At 39.8% G+C, this 26072-nt stretch overlaps 1 protein-coding gene across 4 annotated transcripts; it reads left to right on the top strand.

Moving 5' to 3' along the window:
* Nucleotides 1-1664: 1664 nt before the first annotated feature.
* Nucleotides 1665-18780, top strand: CD200 (CD200 molecule). 4 transcript variants are annotated; one of them, XM_017653392.3, is made up of 6 exons: nt 1665-1839; nt 5151-5232; nt 8076-8396; nt 10642-10914; nt 12883-12990; nt 13380-17479. In XM_017653392.3, the coding sequence occupies exons 1-6, from the start codon at nt 1828-1830 to the stop codon at nt 13415-13417; spliced, it is 834 nt and encodes a 277-aa protein (XP_017508881.1). In that variant the 5' UTR covers nt 1665-1827; the 3' UTR covers nt 13418-17479. The 4 variants fall into 4 exon arrangements, with proteins under 4 accessions (XP_017508881.1, XP_017508900.1, XP_017508890.1 ...); XM_017653401.3 differs by lacking the exon at nt 13380-17479 and adding an exon at nt 17486-18780 and having other exon boundaries at nt 1667-1839; XM_017653411.3 differs by lacking the exons at nt 12883-12990; nt 13380-17479 and adding an exon at nt 17486-18780 and having other exon boundaries at nt 1666-1839.
* Nucleotides 18781-26072: the final 7292 nt, after the last annotated feature.

The raw sequence follows: 26072 nt of genomic DNA, 5'->3' as shown, positions 1-26072 counted from the left end.
GAGAGAAGATTCAGATAACTAAGCCAGAAATGAAAGAAAAGACAGAAAAATATCATTTACAAAATATTATCTACACAGGAAAAAAAAGAGAAAGATTAAAAATAAAGTGATCGTAAGAGATATCTGGCAAAAAATAAAAAGTAATCTAACAGACTGGTATATACATGCTGACAAAAAGCCATTTAAAAGAATGTTTACAAAAGCACTATTAAAATTAACCCCAAGCAGGAAAACAAAAAAATGCCCATTAACAGTTGAGTAGACAAAGGTGGTACACGGTAGTTATAAGATGGGAGAGTATAGAGTGGTGACAATGAATACAATAATGGTTGTATTTTTCAAATCTGTTGTTGAGTTAAAGAACCCAGATACACATACTCTCTAATGACATTTATGTAAAGTTCACAGAATGCAAGCTTAGTCTCTGATGTTAAAAGTAGGAAAAGGATGGAAGTTGGCAGTGGCACAAAGGGTAGGCAAAGGGAACAGGAACAGCTCCGGAGAGCTAGTAATGTACAGCTTTTTGATCCACTTCTGGCTATGTAAATGTATTTAAAACAATTTGTATACCTACGATATGTGCACTTTCCTCTATGAATATTTGATTGCAAAGTTTTAAAAAATTATATATTATATATATATATATATATATATATATATATATATATATATATATATATATATATATATATATAAACCCGCGGGTGGGTTTCCCGCGGAGTAAAATTCAGTTACTTTTCTTCAACACTTTGGAAATTAACTCATTGCCTTCTTGCACCCAACGCTGCCTCGTGATATTTCATATCACTTTGCTGACTTTCCCTTTGTATGTCTATCTTTTCATTTTTGAAGTTATTAGAACTTACTCTCATTAATTTCACTACAATACATACATGAGTTGACTTTGTCTTAGGTATCCTGTTTGGCACTCCAAGTCTTTTATTAGTCCTTTCACTATATGTATTTCATGGTTCTGGTTTTCTGGGGGGAAAAAATCAGTTATTACTTTATTACTTGCAATGCTCAGACTTACAGTCCCATGGATCTTAAGGAAAAGTTCTGTCACAACATCTTAGCATAAGGTGGTGATAGGAAAACAAAAATGGCTTCAGGATATGAACATTTAATTGATCTGTCTTTTTTTAAAAACAAGAAGAATCCTCATCATCAATGCAAGTGGAAGGGAATTCCTCACAGTAAAGGAAAAAAAGTTACGTCGTGAAAGGAAAGATCATTACAGAATTGCTTGTTTGAATATATAATTTGCTTCTGGATAAAAATTAATGTACACTTGTTTTTTAAAGTGTCTATTGGTTAACTTCAGCTTCAAAACATTTTTCATTGTCATAGGTCATCTTTGGAGAAATTGATTACTCTGTCTCAGAAATCCTCATTTCTTACACGCTGGCGTGACGACGCAGACTGTCATTCCCCTAACTGCTAAGCCGTTGAACAATTCATGTTTTCCCACCTCCCTCCATTTCCTTTCAAAATGGAAAAAAGGTATTTCTTTTCAAACGTGTTCAGTTTTAATTGTCACCTCTCAAAAACGCAAAATGTTCCAAATGTAGAAAAGGATGAGCGTCACTGGCATTTATTTAACGGCCACCAGCTGGAACTTCACCCGGCCCTCCGAGCCCCCTGCACGCACGCGCGTCTGCGAGGTGGGCGGGGTGGGTTTCCCGCGAGCTGAGCGGAGGAGGCCGTTTCGCTCAGCAGCGGGCGGAGGGGCGGTCAGCGCGGCTCGAGAGGCGCCCAGCCCGGTCTGGCGTGAGATCCGCCGGCTAGCCAGCTGACGCCGGCCACTCCGCGCGGCCCGGGGCGAGGATGGAGAGGATGGTGAGCGCCGCTGGGCCGGGGAGGGAGGGCGCGGGTGGGCGATGTCGCCCGGGTGGTCTGGGGCGGTGGCGGGCCGAGTGCGCGCGCTGGCCGCCCGTGGCAGTCCGGTTTGGCGCTGGTGTTTGTGCCGGCGCTCTCCTCCCAGCGTTTAACCGGGCTGAGAAGCGAATTTTGCCCATCGAAGGGTGGTTTTCAGGCCGTTCCCGGGGTCCCGACTCTCTGTCCTCACACCCTGGGAAAAGGATGCTGCCAGGCGTGGGTTCCGGAGTCGCTTCTCCCTAGATCGTCGCCCCCGGAGGGACCGGGTGCGTCTGACACTGCGGGCTCGCGGCTCGCCTAGCTGCCTCCGGCTGCAGGGCGAGGAACGCAATCCTATTTTAAATTGCCCCTTTAAGGGGCTAGTTGGTGGTGTTTTGGCTCCGACTGACACAAAAAACTGGGGTGGGGCTGCCGAATTCAGGGCTCACCGTGAGAGCTTGCCCCCTCCGCGAGGCTTAAGCCTATTTCTCCACCCTCTGGGCCTTTGCCTTGGGCAGCCATAAAGGATCAGATAAATCAGGGTTAAAAAACTCAGGATATATGCAAGAGAGACAGACATTTTGTTTATCCACACTGTGTTTACATGACACAGAACAAGGGGAACGATTTTCGTTTACATTCGTTCAATTAATAAAAATAAAATAATAGCAATAAAAAATTAAAATCTAAATACAAAAATGCCTCAAGGTAATTTTTTGCATGTATAGTCTTTTGGCAAGACCAGCCAGCCAGTTATTTCAGTGTCTGTCTGAACAAAGGAGAATGGAGGCCTGCAAGCTAGTTTACCAGGTACAGATGCTCTTAATCTTCATAACTATCCTTTGGAGGAAGAATTATTACCCAATATTACAAATAAAGAAATGGGCAGAGAGGTTAATTTTTCTCAGTCCATGTGACTACATGTGGTGGGATTAGGACTTGGCTGGAGGGGCAATGTAGCGGCCAGGTGGACAGCTGTGAGAAAAACCCAGGTCTCTGTGAACCCTGGCCCTTCTGGGAAGTGGTGGGATGCATTTCTCCATTTTCATTATTGTACTCCCAGAATATTATTTTATTAATGAATTTTTTAAGCTAACACATATTGGCACAGACTGTATTTTAGGCATAGCATTAAGTGCTTTAAATGCTAAGTAATTCTCAAAATAACCTGAGTGAGATAACATTTATTTAGTGCGTATTTATATCAGTTGCTCTTCTAAGAGCTTTCATTTGCTAGCTTATTTAGTCTTTTTAATAAGAGAGGCTGATGCTTTCTTTTTTTCCTGCTCCATGGAGAGGTAAAATCATTCGGCCTAATTTACAGCCTAGCTCACACATCTCGTGTCTGTGCTAGTCCTAACTCAAGGCAGCCAGAGTAAGTATCATGTATGTCACAGCAAGGCTTTCCCTGGAATTCCCTTTGCCTCAATCACTGTTCTTGTTTCTTAAGTACTGTTGACTCTCACTTCACACATCTTGTGTTTTGTTGTGAGTCTGCTTTCTCGCTTATCTAAAACACCAGTTTTCACCCTGAGAGCCAATCCATTTCATATTCCTTATCACAGCCATTGCTAGGACTTGGATTTCCCTGTGAGAGAGTGGGGCATGGTGGGGTTTTTGTTTTTTTGTTTGTTTCTGTCTTTTTAATGCTGTGGAATGAGAATGCCAAAGAAGACTTTATTAGTTTCAGAAGCCAAAGCTTTTAAATAGCAAGAGTCTAAATGTTTGGGTTTAAAAAGCCTAAATATGAATATGTATTATTACAGGAAGAGGTGATGGGAAGAACTGCAAGGTGATAGAGACCAGTTTTTCTGGCACTAAAGGGAAACAAGTGTTTTCTAGGCTAGGAGAGCAAAGGAGTAACTAATGTCTATGCTCAGATAGCAGTTTGTGTCCCCAAAATGATGCTTCCTCTCAGGCATCATGTAAGAGTAGGAAGTCTAGGAAGATGATAAGTAGAATTTAGGGGGGAGGGAGGCATTGAAATCCAAGAACAGAGAGTACTTGTGCCTTGCTTTCCAGGGGGCAACTGTGGGAGGAGGCAAGCCTGCCCACCACGGCAAGGGAAACAGGGACAGGTAGGTAGGAGGGAGTCTAGGCAGACAGCCTGGAAGGATTTCGCTTTGCCCAGCCCTGGGAGAACTCTGGAGTGTGGAATTGGGAGATGGGGAGAACAAAACAGAGTGAGAGAGGACACCCTATAAACACAAGGTTGATTGCACAAGCTGAAGCCCAGGATGACTAGAGGAGAAAATGCCTATCTTAGGGAGTGCCAGCCTGGGCAGGTGGCTCTCACCAAGATGGCCCTATCCTGTGGCTTGGCATTAGGTAAGCCCCTGGGAATATAGATGCAATGCCAGATTGGGACAATCATAAATCTTGGTGGGCTGAATTAACAGAGATTATGTGACATTGACAAATTAAATCTGTACCTCTAGTTGGAATGGCAACATGAAATAAAAAGTCCAGGTAAAGAAAAATACAGAGAAACCTACATTTCTTACACATCTCTATTATGGAAAAATACAGACATCTAGAAAAAACATAGTGAAATGTCACGTTTCTTGCCTGTACTTCTTACAATGAGCATACATAGACCAAGCAAATGGATCTGTGGGGCTACTACAGAGAGAGGTTAATCTACATACATTCCACCCTCTCATTTTTATAGCAAAGTGATGCCCAGAGAAACATTCCCTTAAATGCCACCATGATTTACAAAAAGGCCAAGGATTTTTTACACACACACATGAAAAGAAAGCAAAGAAAAAAACCAAAGCTATTACTAGTTTTTGAAAGGTACAATTATATAAATCTGCACAATTTGCAGGAAAACTGACCTCCACAAACTTCAGGGCAGCCATATGTTTCTGAAAAATGGTTACTCCTGATTTACATTTTTCATACTAAGGGATAGGGATTATTTTGGAAGTGGATGCTCTCTGCCATGTTTAATCTTTGTTTTCTTTGTCTATTTATGCCTGTTTGTTTTCCCAGTGATCCTACATCTTTGAGACCTTGCTCTTGCTCTTGACAATGGTGACTTCAGGAGCAAAGCCTCAAATTGCTACCAACTGCCACAATGAAAGAGCCACATCACTGCTTCCTCCCTCTCATATCCTGAGCACACTCTGTTATTTCTTCCATTTATAGCCTCTGATTCTGCTTCCACAAAGTTCTCTGATGGTTAAACCCTTAACTGCAACATTTCCTGACATAGTGATGAGATGCCAGCTTCTTTAGCTTTGTCCACATCCAAATGCCCATTTCTGTACTTTGCTTTCTGTCTTCAGGTGTTCAGGAGCTTCTTCTGTCATCTGTCTACCTACAGACTGATTTGGTTCTTGGCAGCAGTGATGCTGTGCAGGGCGCAAGGTAAAGATATGCAATTCCCCTGCTTGGAGTCCAGAAAACACAGTTTCTGGACTGGAGACATTGTGCTAGTTCATTTGTCTGCATGAACTGTTTAATGTGTAATTCCTTGGAGGAGTGGGAGTGGTTCTGTGTTCCACATTTAGTTTTCAAAGTGGAAGAAGACTTTGATATTTAGAAGCTGTATCTGTAGATAAAACCAAACATAAAATACTCTTTCTAAATTAAGATAGTATTTTTCACCCAGCGAATAGAATAACTTCTAAAATAATGATTCCCCATTTTGTCAAGATGTGGGAATGCTTGGAGGAGCATGAATAAATACAACCTTTTTTGGAAGGTAATCTGGCAGTAAGCCTTAAAATTGGGTGTGCCTCCTTTTATATGCAAATGTAGAAAATAATGAAATCTACTGGTTATATTGGTACATAGGCCTGTGGAATCCCCTTTTCTGCTGAATTTCCTAGTTCTGCAAGACCTTTCTCCTCTGTTCTATGGGAGGTCACCCCTCACTTTGCTCCAGCCTACATCAGCCTTCACAGATGAGGGAAGGACAGGCTTCCTACCTTCTATGTCACAGAATTTACGTACTGACTGGGGGAATCTAAATGGACTTCCATATAAGCAGCAAAGAATTGTAAACTTTCCACTATATTATTTCTTCCACAGTCATAGAATATAATCACCTACGAAGCTGTAACTCTAAGCTCTGATCCCCATTTCTACCGTCTATTCTAAAAGCAGCAATTTCTCCAAATCTGCTCTGCAAAATCAAAACATACTTTCAGGAAACCCCATTCCCAACAACTGGTATTGCCCCCAGGACTTTTCACAACTACCAAGGTTACACCTCTTTTAACCTGGACTCCCACAACACTCAGGGACCCCAGCTTGTAATTGTTGCTATGGCCACCTTTTCATCCCGGATGTTGTTGAGGGGTCATTGAGAGGACATTGTTTTTGCCCGCTTCTTTTTTTCTAATTACACTAGTCAACACTTTATGTTATTAGCAAAAAACCCCAACAAATGTTGGTGTTTTTGATGAAGTCTACACTTTGTGTTCTGTTTCATTAATTTGTGCTTTTTTCTTTATTAATTCACTCCTTTTGTTTTATTTGGGGGAGAGGGGTGTTTGGATATATATGTGTTTTAATTTTTCAATCTGTCTTGTTTCCTAATAAATGAAGTTAGGATTAAATATTTCCTTCTGAGAAATGCTTTATCAGCTTTTACATATTTTAATATATTCTCATTGTCATTCATAGTGATTTATAGTTCTTCCTATGATTTCTGATGTAAAGAGTTAAAAGAAGTACGTAAATTTCTAATTTTATTGCATTGCGGACAGGGTTCAAGGTCATAGGGTAAAAGCTTTTTTTGTATCAAGTACCTATTTCAAGTTCATTTTGGGGGAATGTTCCAGGTGTTGTTTGAAAAGTTTACAAATATATACTTACATACACATATATAATTTATATATATATATTTTCAAATCTTTTATATCCTTATATTTGACATTTTTGCTTTACTTATTTTTTTTAATATATAGAAGTGAAAATTCTGAGAGAACTTTGGAAACTCTTCTATTATTGTGGATTTAAATTTTTTTCTTTGTAGTTGTATTAGCTTTTTAAAAATTTTCTGTTATTTTGTTAGGTGCAGGAAGGTTCATAACAATATTGCCTTATTTTAAAGTGCTCCTTTTACCATTTTGAAAAAATACATTTTTGACCCTTTCAGTATTTTTGTCTTCCATTCTCCCTTTCCTTTCCTTTTAAGTCTTACTGGACTGAGGCTTAAATATTCCAGGTGTTTGAATTTCTCTTTAATCTTTTTCATATCCTTATTGTGCTACATGCTACATTCTGGAAGGATTCTATGACCTGTCTTCCTATTTATCAACTTACTCTTAAGCAATGTCCACTCTCCTATGTCAGACAATCTGTTAAAGTTCTACATTTCTTATTTTCTGCATCTCTAATTTCTTCTATTTACAATGCTGGCTTTTTTATACACCTAAGATACCACATTTATTCACGTCAGTGTTTATTAATTTACAATATCTTTAGTCATTTAGTAAGTTGTTGGGTTTGTGGAATTTGTTTTTCCTCTTTCATTGTATCAGCTTTCTCAAATGTTTGGACATTTGCTGTTATATTGAGATTTCCCATTGAATCATCTATCATATCAATATGAGTAGCCCCCATTGAAAGGGAAAGAAATTGTTGCCATGCCTCATATTCTGTCCTGCATTCAGTAAAAGTGTGGGAATGTGCAGATTGCCATTCAGTTGCCAAAACTCTCTGGTACTGTCAGCCGCCTAGAGCACTCTCCCATGTCTCTCTGTCTTATGTTCCTACACTCACCACTGCTTCCTGGAGGCGGACACCACCATTGCTTCCCCTTCCTTTGTAGTGTTTATGTGTGGAGTGTAGAGGACTGCTGCCTCTTCCTCACTTAGGCAAATCACTCTGCCTATCTTCCCCTGGCCCTTTCCTACTCCTGGCTTCTACCTCTCCAGGCATAGACACACTTAGTGATGTTAGTATCTTATCTGGTGGTTTCCCTCTTCCACCTGCTCTCCAGCTTATAGGGATTCATCACACAGTTTCTCATCACTGAGACTCTCACCCTCGTTTCTCTACTCTTAAAGACTGAACAAACGTATTTGAACTTACACTTCTCTAACCACATCAGAAATGTAGATAAATGTTCTCTTTCTTGCATTTTTATCATCTTTTCTATATTTGACTTTGAACATGCATTATTTTTAATCAGAAAAACATGTATTCATATGTATGAAATTTTAAAATATAAATGTTCTTTTATGGTTCCGTGATGACAGTGGTGACCCAAGATGAAAAAGCGCTGCTGAACACACCCGTTTCCTTACGATGCTCTCTGCAAAGTCCCCACGAAGTCCTGATTGTGACGTGGCAGAAAATCAGGGCTGTGAGCCCGGAAAACATGGTCACCTTCAGCAAGAACCATGGGGTTGTGCTCCAGCCTGCCTATGAGGACAAGGTGAACATCACCGAGCTGGGACTCCATAACTCAACCATTACCTTCTGGAATACCACCCTGGATGATGAGGGCTGTTACAAGTGCCTCTTCAATACCTTTGGTTCTGGGAAGATCTCAGGAGTAGCCTGCCTCACCCTTTCTGGTGAGTCCCTGAGAATACATTAACTCTGGATAGAAGCGTGATTTTCAAGAATGTCTGGAACCTGGTGGTAGTGCCTAGGTTTTCAGAAATCAAGCCCCAGAAAGGCTCTTGAGAAGACACTTAGCTTTTCATGTCTATTGTAACTGTGGTTATGGTTATTTGGAGAGTTCATGAGGCTACGTTGAGTCTCTGCCTGGAATTATTTTTGCTCTGAGGGATCCTGTTGTCAGCAAGAATAAATTAAAGACCATGGTGACAAAAGTTCTGAAAGCAGTGATATGATTCGACATGGCTTTGCCATTTGTGATCACATGGCTCTGCTGAGTCCTGTCCACTCTGTGCACCATATCTTACTGTGCACTCTCTGCACAGTAAGTGTGAAATAGATCATCTCTTGCAACTCTAACAGCTTTAACATTTTTGGATCCAAGGATAGAGCCAGATTGAGCCAACCCAGAGCCAGTTATGGTGGTTCCTCTCATTTTGTTTCAGTAAAGCCCTCTCAAGACTGATAAGGGGACATGGAGCAGAGGCTCTTCATACCTGATGCCAACTAGGGATCTTATTGGATAATAAGCATTGTTTTAAAATCCAAGAGGCTTAGGACAAAATTGCTTTCTTCTTAACTGACACATAGCTGAGATCAAGAACTGAGAAACAGGAATAAGGGGTAACTTTGGAGCACAGCACACTTGGTAGTGGTTTTAGAAGGGAAAAGACAGACTTAGACACGGTTATCAGGAATGTTAAAGTCCGAGTTTGAGCAAGCCAACATGGGACATGGGTGAATGGCTCAGTAGATAAAGAATGAGAGGGAGGTATGGCAATGCCGAATCCACATTTCTCTCCTTGATTTTGTCTGTCATAGGTCCCCTCTGTAGATTCTTATGTCTGGCTTTTTTCTTGATATCTCTCTCTTTCATTTTGTCTCTCTGTCTCCCTCTTTCTCTCTTTTCCTTCTTCCCTCCTTCCTTCCTTTGTTCTATCTCATTTTTCTTCTTTTTCCTTCTTGTGTCATATTTTTCTCACTTCTGTTCCATTTTTCTCTCTTTTTTGCTAATTTTACTCTTTCTCCTACTCCCACCTTTATGTATGTTTTGCATTATCTCTTGCCTCAAAATCAGGCTCCTCTGAGTCTTCTAGCTAGTAATCCTGTTGTTCTTTTCCACACCAACTTCCCAGCCATACCTTTTAGCTTCCATCTAAGGCATTCTTAAGTCATCCGCCAGCCTAACCACATCAAGCATACTTGTCTTCCTTCACTTTTATCTCCCATCCCACAGTGCTCATGGTTGTTAGTAATCTGGGCCCTCTGTGGACAGAGTCACGGACCGATGGCCCCGTTTCCTCCAGCCTACTTCTACCCACGTCTTGAACCTCTAAGCACGGATCAGGCTTTCTTTTAGTGCTGCCCTTTAATTATCTTGTGAGCTTCAAAGCTAGTCACCGTAAGGCAAGTCTCATTTGCTCAGCAGAAAAAACTGCACTTTCTAAAGAAGATGAATACATTAGTCAAGGGACTTTTAAAAGGGAACAGAGTAGATCTGGCCTAAAAAGAATGTCCTTTTCTCATAAGCTAGTTTTTTTCTCTTAACTCTGTAAGGTGATCTCCAAGGTCCTTCCAACTGTCATTCTATGATTTTTTGGTTCTTGGCAGTGAATTCCTAATTTACATTTTGTGTAGATATTCCAAACAGGGACTTTCCAAGTTTCCTCTGTGCATCTCATTCACTGGTCCGGCTCAAGCAGGGAAAGGTTAACTCTAAGCAGCACTCCTTTATGAGCTCTCTGTTCTGAAACTGCCCTTGTGCTTCTGAGAAATGCAGGTGACTTGTATGGAAGTGCTGATGGGTGGTTATTGTCAAACTATTGGATAAGGATTCCCAGAAGGCAGCAGGGATGCTTCATTGCCCCTGGAAAAGGGGAAAAAAATATTTGGGCACTGGACTGTTTGGGAGAGAAGATAACCTCTGTCCACCCACCTAGTTCTCCTAGAGGCAAACTACAGAGAGGCCTTCCTTGTCACAGGACTGTCTTCAGCCAGTCTCCATCCCGCAAGTCAGAGAATTAGACACAGGAGGAGTGGAAAAGGCCCCAGTGTAGACTGGATATGCCACCTTATCTTTGAGGCCTCCATTGTCTTTCTATAAAGATCTTCCCCTCATTTCTCCATGGAGAGTGTGGGACTCAGACCAGGTGCTTAACTGATGGCAGACCATCGTTGTTTGTTTGTTTTTTGTCCCAGTACAGCCCACAGTATTCCTTCACTATAAATTTTTTGAAGACCACCTAAATATTACTTGCTCTGCCAATGCCCGGCCAGCCCCTGTGATCTCCTGGAAAGTCTCTGGGTCAGGGATTGAGAACAATACTGAAATTGTCTCACACCCCAACGGGACTACGTCCGTCACCAGCGTCCTCCATGTCAAAGACCCCAAGAGTCAGATGGGGAAGGAGGTGATCTGCCAGGTGCTACACCTGGGTACTGTGACCTACTTCAGGCAAACTGTGAACAAAGGTAAGAGCAGGTGGGCAAAGATGGCTGTGGTCACATCTGTGTACACACACCTGGAAGGTGAATGTTTTGCAGAGCATCGCAGCCTCTTAGCAAAGAAGCTGCTAGGGGGGAAGTCTGGGGAAGGCAGGGAAAGGAAGAGAGTTGAGGAAGCCAATAAAGCCAGTTTCAGTCTGGTGAGTAGTATGTTGCCCACACATCGAATTCTTCTGCCGAGATGCATTCATTCATTTATTCTTCCATGCTACTAATATTTGCTGGGTTGTATGCCAGCCTTTGTGACAGTTGAAATGTGACAGTAAGCAAGACTCAGTCACTGCACTCAGAGAGCTTCTAGTCTACTAGGGGGTGTGGAGAAGAGGCTGGGCTGTTGTAAAACTGTCTTAAATGCTTCAGTAAGAAAGCTGTGGTGCACTGTGGGAGGACTGAGGGTGGGGAGAAGGGGCATCAGCTCAATCTGAAGGGGTTAGGGAGATTTCCTGGGAGAAGTGGCATACGTGATGAAACCTTGGCATAATCCACATGGTGCGAAAGGGGCAATAGAGCTTTTTGGAAAGGGGCTGATCTGAGGTGTTTTCCTCTCCCCTTTTAAAATAACCTTCCTCCCACTCAGATGCCTTTTACTTCTTGTGTTTCCTATCTAAACTGCTATCTCTGGGCCTCATGGATGTGAGGAGAGGGTCATGAGTGAGCGAAAAAGGAAGCAGAAGGTTTAGAGACAACGCTTTGGTAATAACAGCCATCGTTTTCTTTCTTGGTGTTATTTTGAAGCACTGAAGTGCCTCTGAATGAGGCTCTCAGTAATAAGCCCCCTAAAATGATATTGCTACTTTTTTCAGGGGGCATTTTGGGCAGTAAAACCTGGAAAAGCTTTCCCACATAGACCTCACTGGTGCAGTGACCTTTAAGAAACATCTCCTGTAGTCATTTCTGGGGTCCTTGAAAAGACAAATTAATCTAAAAGTCCACATCAGGTTTGTGGTGTTAGATTTGGCCATTTATGAAGAGATCCTCAGGTTCAGCCAAGGCAAAGGGAAATTTTCTCTGAAAAAAACCCCAAGAACTTGAAAAGGAACATGCCTTCTTTTCCAAGAATAACAAAATTGATGTATATCATTTATAATGTCTGTACATCATTTGTGTAATGTTCATTTTGAGAGCATTGACTAAAAACCGCCCATGCTTAAAGCAACATGACAGGCAGCATAACTATTGCAGTTAGACAGATCCCTGTGTGAAGGTACTGAGTTAAGTTTGACGTGACCAATCCCATCCAAGAGGTAAGGGGAAAATGCTGGAGACTCTGAAATCAGGAAGCTCTTCCTCTGTCCTTGGATCACAAAGTGACACAGGAGCTGATATGTAGACTGAGTTGCAGGTAATGACTGTTGGAAAGAGATTTAAGAGCAAAGATATAGATTAGAAGAAATAAAATTAAAATATTGAGATGAGTTATGCCTGGGGGTTGAAATCATGAGATTCATGATTTTTTTTCCTTTGTTTCCGTGTGTTTTCCAAAACTTCCTCAATAAACCTATTATTTTAATGAACCTGTGTGGCAAAGATGAATAGACCTCTGACCAAGCCTTGGTTTTTTCCACTTACTATGCTGACTTGGGGCTTACTTAGCTTCCCTGAGCCTCAGTTTCATTTTGTTTTTTAAAATTTGTTAGATGATAATAATAATACCTGACTCTTGGGCTGCTTTGAGGATTAAATGAGATGACATATTCGAAGCTCTTTACATAGTAACCACATAAAAGATGACAGTGATTATTGTTATTTAAACATGATTAAAATAATGTGAAGTCACGAATAGGCCTCCATCTGTATATATTTAAGGATCATTTTCATTGAAAGCTGAACACTAGTAAAAACTCATCACTGTGTAATACATAAAAGCTTCCTCACTTTTTCATCAACAGCTTCTTCTGACTTTGTTTTTCCTTTTTCTCCCTTCAATGTCTATAGGCTATTGGTTTTCAGTCCCGCTATTGTTAAGTATTGTTTCCCTGCTAATCCTTCTGGTCTTAATCTCAATCTTATTATATTGGAAACGTCATCGGAACCAAGATCGAGGTAAGTCATCACGGGATGGGCAAAGAAGGAAGGAAAACAATGATTTTTTAAATTACAATTTGAGGGTCAAATGAAGATGTAAATAAAGGGGTGGCACCAGTGTATTTTGTTTGTTGAAATGCATATATGTTGACGGCATTTTAAGACACATAGTGTGGTTTTCTTGAAATTGACCATTAAACTGGCTATTCCTGCTTTTCATTTGCTAAGATCATTTCAACGCTAATTATTTTATAAATTGGGAGTAATGGCTGATGAGAGGAATGCGGAGAATGTTTATCTGATCACTATGGAATCATCAGATGGCAAAAATAAAAAAAAGGTCTGGGTACCTTTGCTGTGTTCTTGCTACCCATTAATGAGAAGGACCATCTCTTCTCTTTTTACAGCATTCCACAGCCCAGCTACTCCATTCAAGAGACTGTGAAATTGTCCAACACGATCACTAATGAAGTAGCACTTTCTTTGTTATATTCTTACTATGTTTCAGACACTATAAGCAACATAACAAGTGATCCAGACTTACAAAAACTGATCGTGTCATTCTGCCCTTATATATTCTAAGTTTTTCTGTCTCCCCTACAACATCAAACATAGAGTCTTATGTATATCAAGTATTCAGTAAACATTCATCAAAATAGTGAATGGATGGATGGATGGAAGGATAATCATTTTCAAAGTGATTTTTTCACTTCCCTTTTTCTTACTGTAAATTCAGTCCTTCCTAAATGCTGAGTCTAAAACATTGTGGGAAATAAAACAAGAGATATGGTACGCAAGAGGAGTCAGCTCGAGAGAATGAAATTTCTTTGGTTTCTGAAGACAGCACATCATTTCTTAAAGCTGATGCAAAGTAGCAGTTTGTGTTGTGGGTGATGGGCGGTTCCTAGGGTGAAGGGGTAATATTGGGTGTTTTCTCCACCTCAGGTGACTGAAAGATAGGGAAGAAAGAAATGTTGGCTTTGAGTGTCATTTCAGATTTCTAGAAAAAAATCCCACTCCAATACTACCTTTTTTTCTTTTATGTCTCATAGATTAATAGCTTTCATATTCTAGGTTTTTGAACACTTAATTTTGAATAAGTCTTATGTAAACATCAGATTAATTCTTGTGATTTTATAAGAAAAGCAATAAATCTTTATTGTCAATGACCTTTTTGCAAAAGTAGATACAGGTATTTGTTTTGTTCAGGAGAGGAGAATGCAGATCAGATCATTTTACTGCACACAAACTAAGCCCTTAAACTCATTAGTGCTCTGCAGAATGTCTGAAACAGAAGGTTGATTCTACTTTAATCAGGCTATTCATTTTTTCCGATTAGGAGCTGAATCCCGGAGAGGGAAGTTGACTTCCTTCCCTAAGATCACATGGCTAGTTAACAGCAGGTTTAGGACTAGAGCCCTAGTCTCCTGACCTCTGCCGGGATGTTCTTCCAGTCATGGTGTCCTGGAGTCCTTACTTCAAAGCTGATATTGTTAGCAGTTGTATTGATTTTGGTCTGTGCTTGCTCTTACTGCTGTATTCTTTTGGAAAGTGCAAGCAGAGAAGTATGAAGTGTTCAAATTAATTTTAAAAAGTCCCTCTTGAGCAAGAATCTTTTAATACAGTATATTCAAAACCAAGGTAAATTCCTCTAGCATGGAGTACTTGCAAAATAATTGTCCTTTGTTCATTAAGTAAATCTTGACTTTTTCTGGGAGATATCATTGTGCAATGCTTTATCCAGCTTCAGAAGCAAAGAGAGTCAGCTTATTTCTACTCAGGCTTTTTCTCTCCTATGAAATAAGCACTTGAATCTACTGAAGCCTATAAGCACCAGGACTGCCATTTATTTACGATGCCTTCATGATATATGGCCAATTCACTTAATTACACTGAACATTCAGTAGCATATTTTGAGTGACTGGAGATTTTTGGCTAGTTTCAAAAATTTTAACAGCCAGATCATTTGGTGCCATTGACTTAAATAGCTAATAAAACAAAGTATTGATGATGCTGGAGACTTAAACACTCCAGGCTGAGTTTATTAAGACCAAACTTAAAGTTATTCCAAAAACTTGGGAGAAAGGAAAGATAATCATAAAAGATAGTGCCATTTTTAAGTTTTTTCAAGTAACAAATTCTGATTGTCAATCTGCCATGAAAATGAAAAATGTCCTTCTATGTCTGCTTTCCATCTTCCCTTGTTTTTTTTTTTTTCCTCTCTTTTTTTCTCCCCATCATCTCCTGAAAACATAAAACTTGGATGGGCAAGGAAATATGATCCATCAAAAATGACACCAAGATTCTGGATCTGGTGACTGGAAAAATGGTGATATGTGATATGAACAGAAATGGGGAAGTGGAGAGCAGAAATGGAGTGTGTGTGTGTGTGTGTGTGTGTGTGTGTGTGTATGTTCAGACTTCATAGGGAGAGAAAAAGGAGAGGAGGGAGGGGTGAATTACTTTTTGAACTTACTGAATGTCAGTAGACAATCATTTCTGTGAAGCTGTCCAGTAGTAAGACAAATCTGGTAAATAGGGACAGTCTAAGCAAGGTCCAACTCTTTGTTAGATAAATGTCCAAAAAATGGTCAAAATTACTTAATGCTCACAAAAGCACAAACTGATTTACAGTTTTTGGACAGAGGGATAATCTGTAATGGTTGATGTTATTTTTATAGAGCAGCTAGCTCCCTTTATTTTTCTTTTGATTCTATATAATGACAGAGAGTATGATGTTGGTTTTTTTCCAACTGTAAAGCTGTGCCCTGGAAGAAGGTATGATAAGTTAGAGGTGATTTCTCTTGGCATCATTCCTGATGGGATCATTATAGTTACTTGCCAAGAGACTACAATATGATAATAGATTAATTGGTTTTCAAAGAACTTTCTTCTTTCATTAGGCCAGTACTTTGTTACTGAAACAGAAAGTGAGAAAAAAAATAAAAATTTCCTAGGGAAATTTTCCCCCATTCTGTAATAGTTCTATTAAAACCCATTGATGTCATAAATTAGTCCCTTCCACATATGCTACAATAAAGTTAAATTTGGGGTTAACAATAACCTTTTATCTCTTATTAGTCAACCCACCAATGATGACATGCTTTTCAGAAACAAAAACATCACCTGGGGGCAGCTCATCATAGACAGCCACCAAGTTTGTAGAAATCTTTGAGTAGCAGTTGTCTTTTGTTTTATTGAAGTCAAGGCTGAATTAGAAAACAATAGGAAACTTAGGCAACCATGTGAAATACATATTCCAAATTTCACTTTTTCTTCAAGTATCTAGCTATTTCATGTAGAAGTGGGGTTTTTCCACCCACATTGTCTATACATTTCCTTCCATTCTTTTACTTCGCTGTACAATAACCTAACCTATAAGTAGGCTATTGGCAATGATAACAATGGCCATCTTAGTAAAACACTATATCCCAGGTAGTATCATGTCATTTTTTCCTATTTTAAGCTTAGTATTTATGTCAAAAACAGAGGGGCTCAATAAACAATTTGTGATGGTGAAATTGGTAATTAGTTGAAGGACAATACAAAGAATTTTTTTTTCCAGAAAAGCAAGAATCTCTGCTTCCTAAATAATTGTAACTATGCTCCCCAGATGAAGACTGATGAGTGGCAACCCTTAGCCCTACTCCAGTTTCTGTATAGTTCCAAGCAGAAGAAATGTGATGCTTTATATGAGAAAACTGTTAAGCAACCTTTACTGAATGGCCTAGGTCAGAATTGCTGGGAGAAATCTTGCATGCTAAGACACTGTTTTTCTATGAAGTTTTACCATAGAATGGCTACAAATATTACCCATCATATCAAAATGTCATGACATAATCTGATCACAGAGTCACTGGCCAACAGACCCTTAAGCCTGGACAATCTTGCCTGAGCTGTTCTGTGTCTTACACCACAGATAGCTGATGCTGGAAATGTTGGCAACATTAAACCATGCAGAAACTTGGAGGTTCTGTTAAAGAATTACTTAAGATTACACAGAGAGTGAGAGGCAACACCAAGACAAATCCAGGTCTTTTACTTCACTGTCTATGTGCTGTGGGGAGGCCGACATCCTCCCAGTTTATGTGCTGGAAAGCCAAAAGGCCTTGAAAGGACCTCCATATGTCTACTTTATGTCCATTCCCAACCCATATCTGGCAAGTAACTGTCGACAGGAAACAAAGCTCAAAGTCTAATAAGTAAAGTGCATGTAGATCATTTGGAATTCTTGAACATGTTATTTTAGTTGTAGTCTTGAGTAATTCTGCAAACCATTGTTTCCCAGAATTATCTATGTCCTTTTTTTTTTCTATGTCCTTTTAAAGGGAGTTGCAGTCCCCTCACATCACACTGGGTCAAGAATGACTATTTCCCTATCTTTGCAAGTGAAATATGCACAAGGAGAATTCTAGGTTTATTGATTGACCTTTTGTTACTGATCCTCCTAAGACCTAGTAGGATAGAAATGATAAATGTTCTCAGTTAATATCTTGATCTTTCTTTTATCCAGAGTCCTAGATGAGTCACTGAACCCTGAAAGTTATTCCCTGATCTACTTGAATCTGACAGAGGAGGAAAGCAGAGGAAAAGGGTCATTCTGCAAGGGACCTAAAAGAGGTGGGAGTGAAAAGCCTAAGAATTTCAAGACTTTCTACTGCCTTGTAAGCTATCCAGTGCTCCTGTGAGTTCCAGGAGGAAGTCACTTTACCTCTCAGGTCTGTTGTAGGACTTGATTTTGTAAAGTAATGTGGTGTTGTGCTGTTGAAAGGATACTGGACTTAGAATCAGGAGCCACAGCTCAGAGGCCAGCTTTGATTCTGAGTGGTAGCAACCCTGTGTTAATGACTTTATCTCAATGAGCTTCCATGTCTGCATCCAAAAGATTCAGGAGTTGGGCCAGATAATTTGCCATTCTGCTCTAAGACTACAAGTAAAAGAACATGTTCAAGAATTCCAAATGAATACATGAAGGGAAAAGAAGTGAAAGAGAGAAGAATGCAGGAAGGTTCAGGACCAAAGAACTTGCTGAGACTACCTTTTGCCTTCCTGGTGATGTTGCATCTCTTCTCCCCTTACTGTTCTGAGGTCCATGAGTCTGTTTCCTCATCACTTGGTATCTAGTCTGCTACCTGCTCACTGCTTTGCTAATAGCTGGTCTTTCTAGAACCCTTGGTTTCACTGATATTCTTCATGTGCTTCTGTGATATTTACCACAATGAAAATGGGACTGAATTTATTGTGAAACAACATTGGCAACCTTAACTTTGGTTATATATTTCTATAGCAGAATAATATTGTTAGTCTTGTACACCACCTCACATTTTTAAAAAAGCATGAATTCCCTGTCCATTTGTTTCATAATATGACCCTGCCCTATTTTAGTAATTCTGAATTCAGCCTAGTATGACAGTGTATTGTGTATGAAAACAGGCGTTTAGAAGGTTTTCTGTAAAGTAGTCAGCTAATTCATATGTTTTGTCTCTTCTAGCTTTTTTTCCCATGAGTTAATTCTCACAGTAGCCAAGGAAGCATGTATGGGCATACAAATCCTTTTGTTTTAAATATACTGTTCTAACTAGTGGAACCATCTTGAACTCTTAAATAATCATAAGATCATATTAGTGACTTTTGCATATCCTTCACTTTCTTGTGTCTTTACAGTGACCTAGGAACTAAACTTAAATTGTTTTCAATGTAGAATTGGATATTTGTATATTTAGTGAGCTTTTCATATGTTATTTAATTGTTGTGTTATTTCTTATATTTGTATTAGGATACTTAATAATTAAAAGTGTGAACTCTAAATATTTGATTCATGATATTCTCTTGGGAAATGTGGGAAATGTAGACATTAATGTTAATCTTTATGTTTTCCCTCTGGTGTGAAACCTCTCTTCCCTTTATCTCTCACACCCTAAAAGATGCCACTGACATTTCTGATTAAGCACAAAGCTACAAATCAAATGTTCCTGATCTGGGCAACTGGAGCTCCTTCAAGTTGGTGCCTGTATTCTTTGGACATGATTGATTTATTTTGGAGCACGTCCTTATATGTGGCCTTTTGATTTTGCTTTTAAATACTAACCTTTGGAAAGTGATTAGCAAACTCCGTTTTGCAGTTAGTAGGAATTACCACCCTCCTTCTGGTTTTGCTGTATTTCTGGTATCTCTGCAGCCAGATCAGGGAGGATAACTTAAAGCAGCAGTTCTCAGACATCTGGTCTCAGGGCCCCTCTACACACTTAAAAACATTATTGAGTACCCCAAAGAGTTTTCTTAGAAAGTGAAGTTTCTGTTGATACTTGAAATTAAAACTAATCAACTTTGAAAACCAAAATATACAAGCATGCATTCTCTTAGTCATTAGAGTGATGTCAGCGTCACACACCATGTAGCTTCTGGAAAATCCACAACACACTTGTGAGAGAGTGAGGCCGAAAAAGGCAAACACTTTGGTGTGTCATGGGTGTGATTATGACAATAGTTTTAACTTTGTGGACCCCATGACTTGGCCTCAGGGACCATACTGAAGCTGCTCACTTACAGTATAGGCAAAGAAGGAGACCACCTTTTGAGAAGATTTCATGAGCATTTCTCAAGGGGACTTCTTACTGAACAACTATCTTCATAGTGCCTGAACACTCCACCATTACACCATAACTTTAATTGAAATCTCTGGGAGTTAAGTTGCAGAGAGTCCGCAGGCTAATGCTTCCTCATTACTAATAGCAGTTCAATTTAAATTGGCTTATTATTAAATTGCTTATCAGTTACCTTGCAGGGTAGGTAGGTTTTGAGGGGAATGACTTGGGAGGGTCATGGAGAATGGAGAGAGGAGGAGGCAGGCTTACCTTTGAGTGTGTGGTGGGTGTGAGAAGAGGGATCCATGTGGAGACCAAGTAGGCCATGTGATGCCTGCCCTCTCCCCCCTGGGGGGTCAGGCCCATCCTGAACCTTTCAAGGAGGGGTGCTTCTTCTGACTTTGTGAATTGAAAAGAGGTAGCTTTGCATATTTAAGCAAGATTGGGAAAGTTGTAAACATTTGAGTCACTTAGAATAACTCAATCATATCTTGCTAGTAAAAATGTACTTAATAAAAATTTAGAAAAATTCCAGGGTGTGATGAACTTGCTCAGAGATAGGAAAGCCAAAGAAGCCTTTGGGGCTTAAATCAAACTAAAACTGAAGATGAGGATTTGAGGGGAGAGAGGGGGTAGGAATTTATCAGGTCACTAGGTATCACCTTGTAAATATAGTTTCAAAGAGTGCAAAATCCATATTATGGCTACAAATCATAGGCTTTGGTGAAAATAGTTTTCCAGGACCAACTTTCTTCTAGGGTTATTTTTACCTCATCAAGAAAGAGATTTAACTTTTTAAAAAAAAAATGCTTCCAAAATTGAATCCTCATAACTGCAATGATTTAGTTTTTTGTTTTTTATGTTTGCACTCAATATATTCCAGATTTTACCTCAGTCTCCCCACCACATTCGCTCAGGCTAATGAACTTAAACAAGGTCACACAGAGCTAAGATTCAATTCTAAGCAAGCCAACTTGAGCACAGACATCATATTCGTTTGTGAGGTTGGGAAGGTATTTGAGCACCTTTTTGCAGATGTGAAAAATGAGGCCTTAAACTTGTCAGTGATTTTCCCTGATTAACACTGCAAATGTGAGATGAGGCTGAAACTCCAACTCAGAATCCCAGGCTTCCTGCCCAGTGTGCTCTTTGTCCCCTCCTCTTATACTGTAATTCTTCCCACATCCTACTGGTCAGAATACCCTATTTTCTTTATCAATATATTCAGAACCCAACTCCTACTCCCAATCCTACCACCTCACCCAAACCATCATTGTGATTCTCCTAGATTGTTACCATAGCTCCCTGTTTTATCTTTATTCCCCTTGTAGTCTGTTTTCATAACTGTTTAAAAATATAAGTCAACACAAATCATGTCATTCTTCTGCACAAAATGTCCAAGTGCTTATTTAGAATAGAAGCCAGAGTCTTTCTGTGGCTATACAGCTCTACATGATTAGGCTCCCTAAAATTACCTCCTACTGCTCTTTCTCCTGGTTGTGCTCTACCAGCCACATTAGCCTCCCTACTATTTTACCAACATTCAGACATCCTACCACAGGGCCTTGGCACATACTCTCTGTCTGCCTGGAATGTTCTTGCAGATAGCCACAGAAGCCCTTTCCCTAACCAACACTCTTTACCTTCTCCTGTTTTGTTTTTCTCCAATGAACCCAACACCATCTAGCATGCTATGTGCTTACTTGTTTTTTCATTCATTATCTGACTCCTTCCATTGGATTGTAAGCTTCATGATGGCAGACAATTTTATCTGCTTGCTTGCTTGCTTGCTTTTCCCTAGCACCCAGTACAAGCAGTCAATAGATATTTCTTCAATATTTCTTGATTAATTTTATGCTAATACACTATGGGAGGGAGGAGTAGTTTAATCAACTTTGCACTGGAATATCCCTCCTGCCCTATGGGAGTCTGTGATTGAACTAGAGAGTAACTAAAGGACTTGTAGAAATTGGTGGCCGTGAGGTATAGAGACAAGCATAATGCATTTAGAGCCAAAAGAAGGAAGTTTAAGTTCTGTCCCTGGAATTGAGTAAGCATGTGTTCTTGGACCAATCAACTCTCTGCCTTTACATTTCCTCAGTTGTAAATTGATGACTTACCGAGTAGCTAAAAGGCTCAAGTGAGAAGGGATTACTTCCCAACATGTACAAGTATATTCACAGGCCTCACATTCTCAGTTTTCCAATTCCTTCTCACCCCGGTATGCAGCCCCACCCTTGCCCAGAGTGGACATGGTGTTGAGGAGGTAGGAGTGCTGGTGGCGGGGGTGAGCTGCCCTCTGGCCTGGCAGAGAGGAAACCAACAGAAGCAGAGCCCCCAGTGCACCAGCCAGGATGATTTACCCTTTCCTTGTGCTGAGGATAAGACAAAAGGAATAAAACCCACAAAAGTTAAGGCCATTCTTTTTGGCACTGGCTTTCTCAATACTGTTTTGCCTTCTTGCTCTAGAGTATTAACAGCCATGATCTGCCATCTGAGATGGCAAAGAGCCCTCCAAAAACCTTAAAAGAGGATGCCAAAATTGACATCCCTGCATTCTCTTCCTCAAATTATGTTGCTTTAACAGTTCTGATAATATATTGTGATAGAAGGACTTTGCCAGAACTTGAAAGGCTGCAAAGAACACAACAGTTACTTGATAGTTTAGTCTAAATCCTATTAGCTTAGATAGTGGGGTGCTCAACTCAGAGGTTTGGAACTCAAAAAAGGAGTTACATTTTCTGAAAGTAGCTTCCTAGTCCAACAGTAGAAGGGCATTGAATCCCAGCTGTTCAGATGATGCATTTCAAACACACATGACTCTGGACCTGGTGTTGCTGTTTAGTTATGTATTTAGTAATTTATTTAATTTGTACACATGTTGGTTTCCCTTCATATAAATCAAAGACAATGTTATAAATACCTCATGTAAAAATAAGTCAGGTGATGACTTTAATTAAGTGCCAAAAAATGCATTGGTAATAGGCCTGATGGCTCTTAGGTAAGAACAGGAAGCACTAAAATTTCAGCAATAGTGAGCAGTCTCTGGGGAGGATCAACACATTGATTCTGCGGTGTGCCTTGAGGAGTGGGCAGGACTGGCCCAGACCAGTGTTTGTAAAATATAGCTTAAAGTGTTCCTAGAAGTCTATTCCCTCTTTCCAACTGTCCCAGTGGATTTCTGAGAGTCCAAGCCAGTTCTACAGCTGCCCAGTTCTACAGTTGGGGGAAAGGAGATGTTTCTCTCTACTTCATCTTAGAACTAACTTAAATTTACAAACCCCTGGGAGAGAATGTATTTCTTAATGGAGCACCAAGACTGTTAAGTTGTACTTGATTTGATCCGTCCTATCCCCAAAGTGTCATTGGAAGCCACCATCTTGTATAAGAAATAAGGTCAGCAACAATTTAAGAACTAATGCCTCAGGAATTGACTGACATATATGCCCCTGGGTAAGCTGAAACTTCACCGATGTGAGTTTCTGCAGAAGAGACTGAATAAAAATCATAGAAACTCAGAGTTAGTTAGAAGGCATTTCAAGAGATGAGGAAACTGAGGCCTAGGTATGTCGCTAAAATCACGAAGCTCACTCTTGCCAGAATAGACAAGAGAACCAGGAGCAGAAACTCCCAGTGTAGCTACTGTGAAAATTAATAAGGGGAAACCTCATTGATGTGGTGTTGGGAGGCCAAGTAGGGGAGCTCTGGCATGATTCTCTTTTAGCTACTACTTTGCCTCCCAGCGGGAGGAAGGAAGGCTTGTGCCTCCCCCACAACAGCCCAGGCAATGCGAGGCTGTCACAACCCAGCCAGTGAGAAGCCATGGTACCTGGCGCGCCCAGCGTACTTCACTAGACTTTTGTCTATAAAGCACCTTCCAAGTCTGCCCTTTCCTCTGTAAAAGAGCAGGCCTCTCCTTTATTCTGTGGACTTGCCTATGGTTTTGCCATAGCTTCCTTGTTCCAAATGGCAATTCTCTGCTATTCCTGAAAAAAGACATTTTTGGTGGAAAAATAACTGACAGTTTTCTTTTTTCTTTTTAAGGTTAACACTGTAGAAAAAGACTCTTATGTGACCTAATAGAATCTGGTTAAGAGTATTGGCTCAGTAGAGAAAAAAACATTTCCTAAGATTGAACATAGCTTCAGGACCTCAGGGCTTCTTGGAACCCAAGACTTCCCTGAGCCGCCTTCCTCTGCGTAAGGCTCAAAGCCATTCCCATCACTGGTTTTTGATGTACCTCCAGCTTCTTTGACAGCGAGCAGGTAAACATCTGGTTTGATAGATAATATTTACAGTTCTGACCTTACTCTCAAATTCTGGAGACTCCAGTCCCTTGGCTGGAATAGTTTTGATTGTTTACAGCAAAGTTACTTTTCCTTGGATCTTCACACACACACACACACACACACACACACACACACACAGAGCACAAGTGAGAGCAAGCTGGAATAGTTTTGATTGTTTACAGCAAAGTTATTTTTCCTTGGATCTTCACACACGCACACACACACACACACACACACACACACACACACACACACACACACAGAGCACAAGTGAGAGCAAGCACACATTCTTGGCAGGGAGGGGAAATTCCACATACATCAAGTTAAAAACACAGAGAAAAAGCCCCCAAGAACTACTTCTGAAGCTAACACCTATAAAAGCCAGACTTGAATGAATTTCCACTCACTCTCATCAAGTTTAAACATATCAGAGAGAACATTTCAACAGTAGTAAAAAGATGAGTAGAAAGACAGCAAAAGTTGTTCCACAGGTTTTGGGCTCATGTTTGGCTCAGTTTATTGAGCTAAAGATGGAATAGAGGTGATGATGGCATAAGATGAAGTTTGTGATGCTGGATCTTATACCAATTTAGTATATAATAATTTTCTGACTCTACAGTCATTAGAGAGCAACACTATATTTCTCTTTACCATTTTATGCTGTGTTTCTACTGGTTGTATTATGGCAGAACAGTGGCAAGCATCCCACAGTGGCGAGCAGTTAGCAAGCACGGTTTCTGCATCCTGAGAGATAGTTGCAGTGGAAGGTATTATTAAAATCCTTTTCCTGGAGACATTTAACACTTAATGACAGACAAAATAAACCTACCTGTATATATTTAAAAACAACTTGTGAAAATTCATGAACTAATATCATGAATGGGAAATAAAATTTAGAAACACATTTATTATAATTCAATTCATACTTTGATTACACATGATTATACACATAATGATATTATGTCTTGGATATGGGTGATAAAGAATTTGATGTTCATGGTATTTAGGTAACATCTATGGTATCATTGTCTTCTTCTGTGATTCCAGCACTTAGTTTGAATTGGATACAGGCTAAAGGTCACCTATCCAGGCCAAGTACCTCATCATTTCTGGAGTTATGTTATACACAATATGGTTGCAAAACTTTAAGCACTTATTTATCATCCTTAGATATTCCAAGCTCTTACAGCCAGTTCTGAGCACATTTTCAAACTCAAACCTGACACAGGAGGCATGGCTTTCCATTCACTCTTGGGCTCACTTCACAGTGACCTTTTGGAGTAATTGACTAAGGTCACATAATCCATCTAATTGGCATGTATTCTTGGACTACATAGTCTTAACCCATGACAGAATCACTTACACCTTCTGCTGTTAATGAACAATGCTACAAGAAGCATCTGTAGGCATTGTCAGTATATTTGCTGAAAAATGATGCTGAGGTCAAAGTACACTATACTACTTAGTGCTCCAACTAAAAAGCATTACTAAAAAAACTATTATTTTCCTGGAGGATTTGGCACACTCCTTCCTTTCTGGTTCTAACTTTATAAATGACTTATTCTCCCTTCTTGCCTTGACCATCATGAAGACAAAGTCTAATTAAGAAGCTTCTTTCTAATTATAAAAATAATTAATAACACATGCTCATTATAGAAAAGTGAAGTGCAGAAGAGTAAAAACTGTAGTAGGAAAGATATCAAAATTTTAACCAGAAAAGCCACAGTTAGCATTTCTGTAAGAGCCAAATAAGTCACTCAATTGATGGAAATGAATTTACTATTATGGTTGATATGCATGCCCACGTTTTACTGGGTTCTGATTTTCCCAATTTACTGCTTTTTAAGTACATAGATTTTGAAACTGCTTCAAGTCACTTTGAGGAAGAGGAGGTGCAAATAGAAATTAATTCTTAAACTAATATTGTGGAAATATGAGGCATCCCTTGCTAAGTCCAGGTCTCCTGGCAATGCCTACTAGTCTGTGGGATTATGAGGATTAAATCAGATGAGTCACTGATTGCACATTGAAAACTTAAGTACTATAAAATAATGATAATAAAAACAGCCAACACTCACTGAGCATTTTGCTCCTTTACCAGTCATGTGCTGATTGATGTTCATCAGTTCTATCATTGAATATTCACACGAACCCTATGAAAGGATGCCGTTTTCTATTTCACAATGACAGCCACCACAATAACAAAAACCAACAAAATCTACAATGA

This window comes from Manis javanica, chromosome 3 (assembly GCF_040802235.1).
Source record: "Manis javanica isolate MJ-LG chromosome 3, MJ_LKY, whole genome shotgun sequence".
Lineage (NCBI taxonomy): Eukaryota > Metazoa > Chordata > Mammalia > Pholidota > Manidae > Manis > Manis javanica.
Note: the sequence above shows the minus strand (reverse complement) of the source record. Positions and strands in the feature narration are given on the sequence as shown.

Excerpts from the sequence above, each read along its gene's own strand:
- CD200 (XM_017653392.3), top strand. Across the intron at positions 5,233-8,075 it reads GATGCTGTGCAGGGCGCAAG|TGGTGACCCAAGATGAAAAA; the intron begins GTAAAGATATGC and ends CCGTGATGACAG. Across the intron at positions 12,991-13,379 it reads TCATCGGAACCAAGATCGAG|CATTCCACAGCCCAGCTACT; the intron begins GTAAGTCATCAC and ends CTCTTTTTACAG.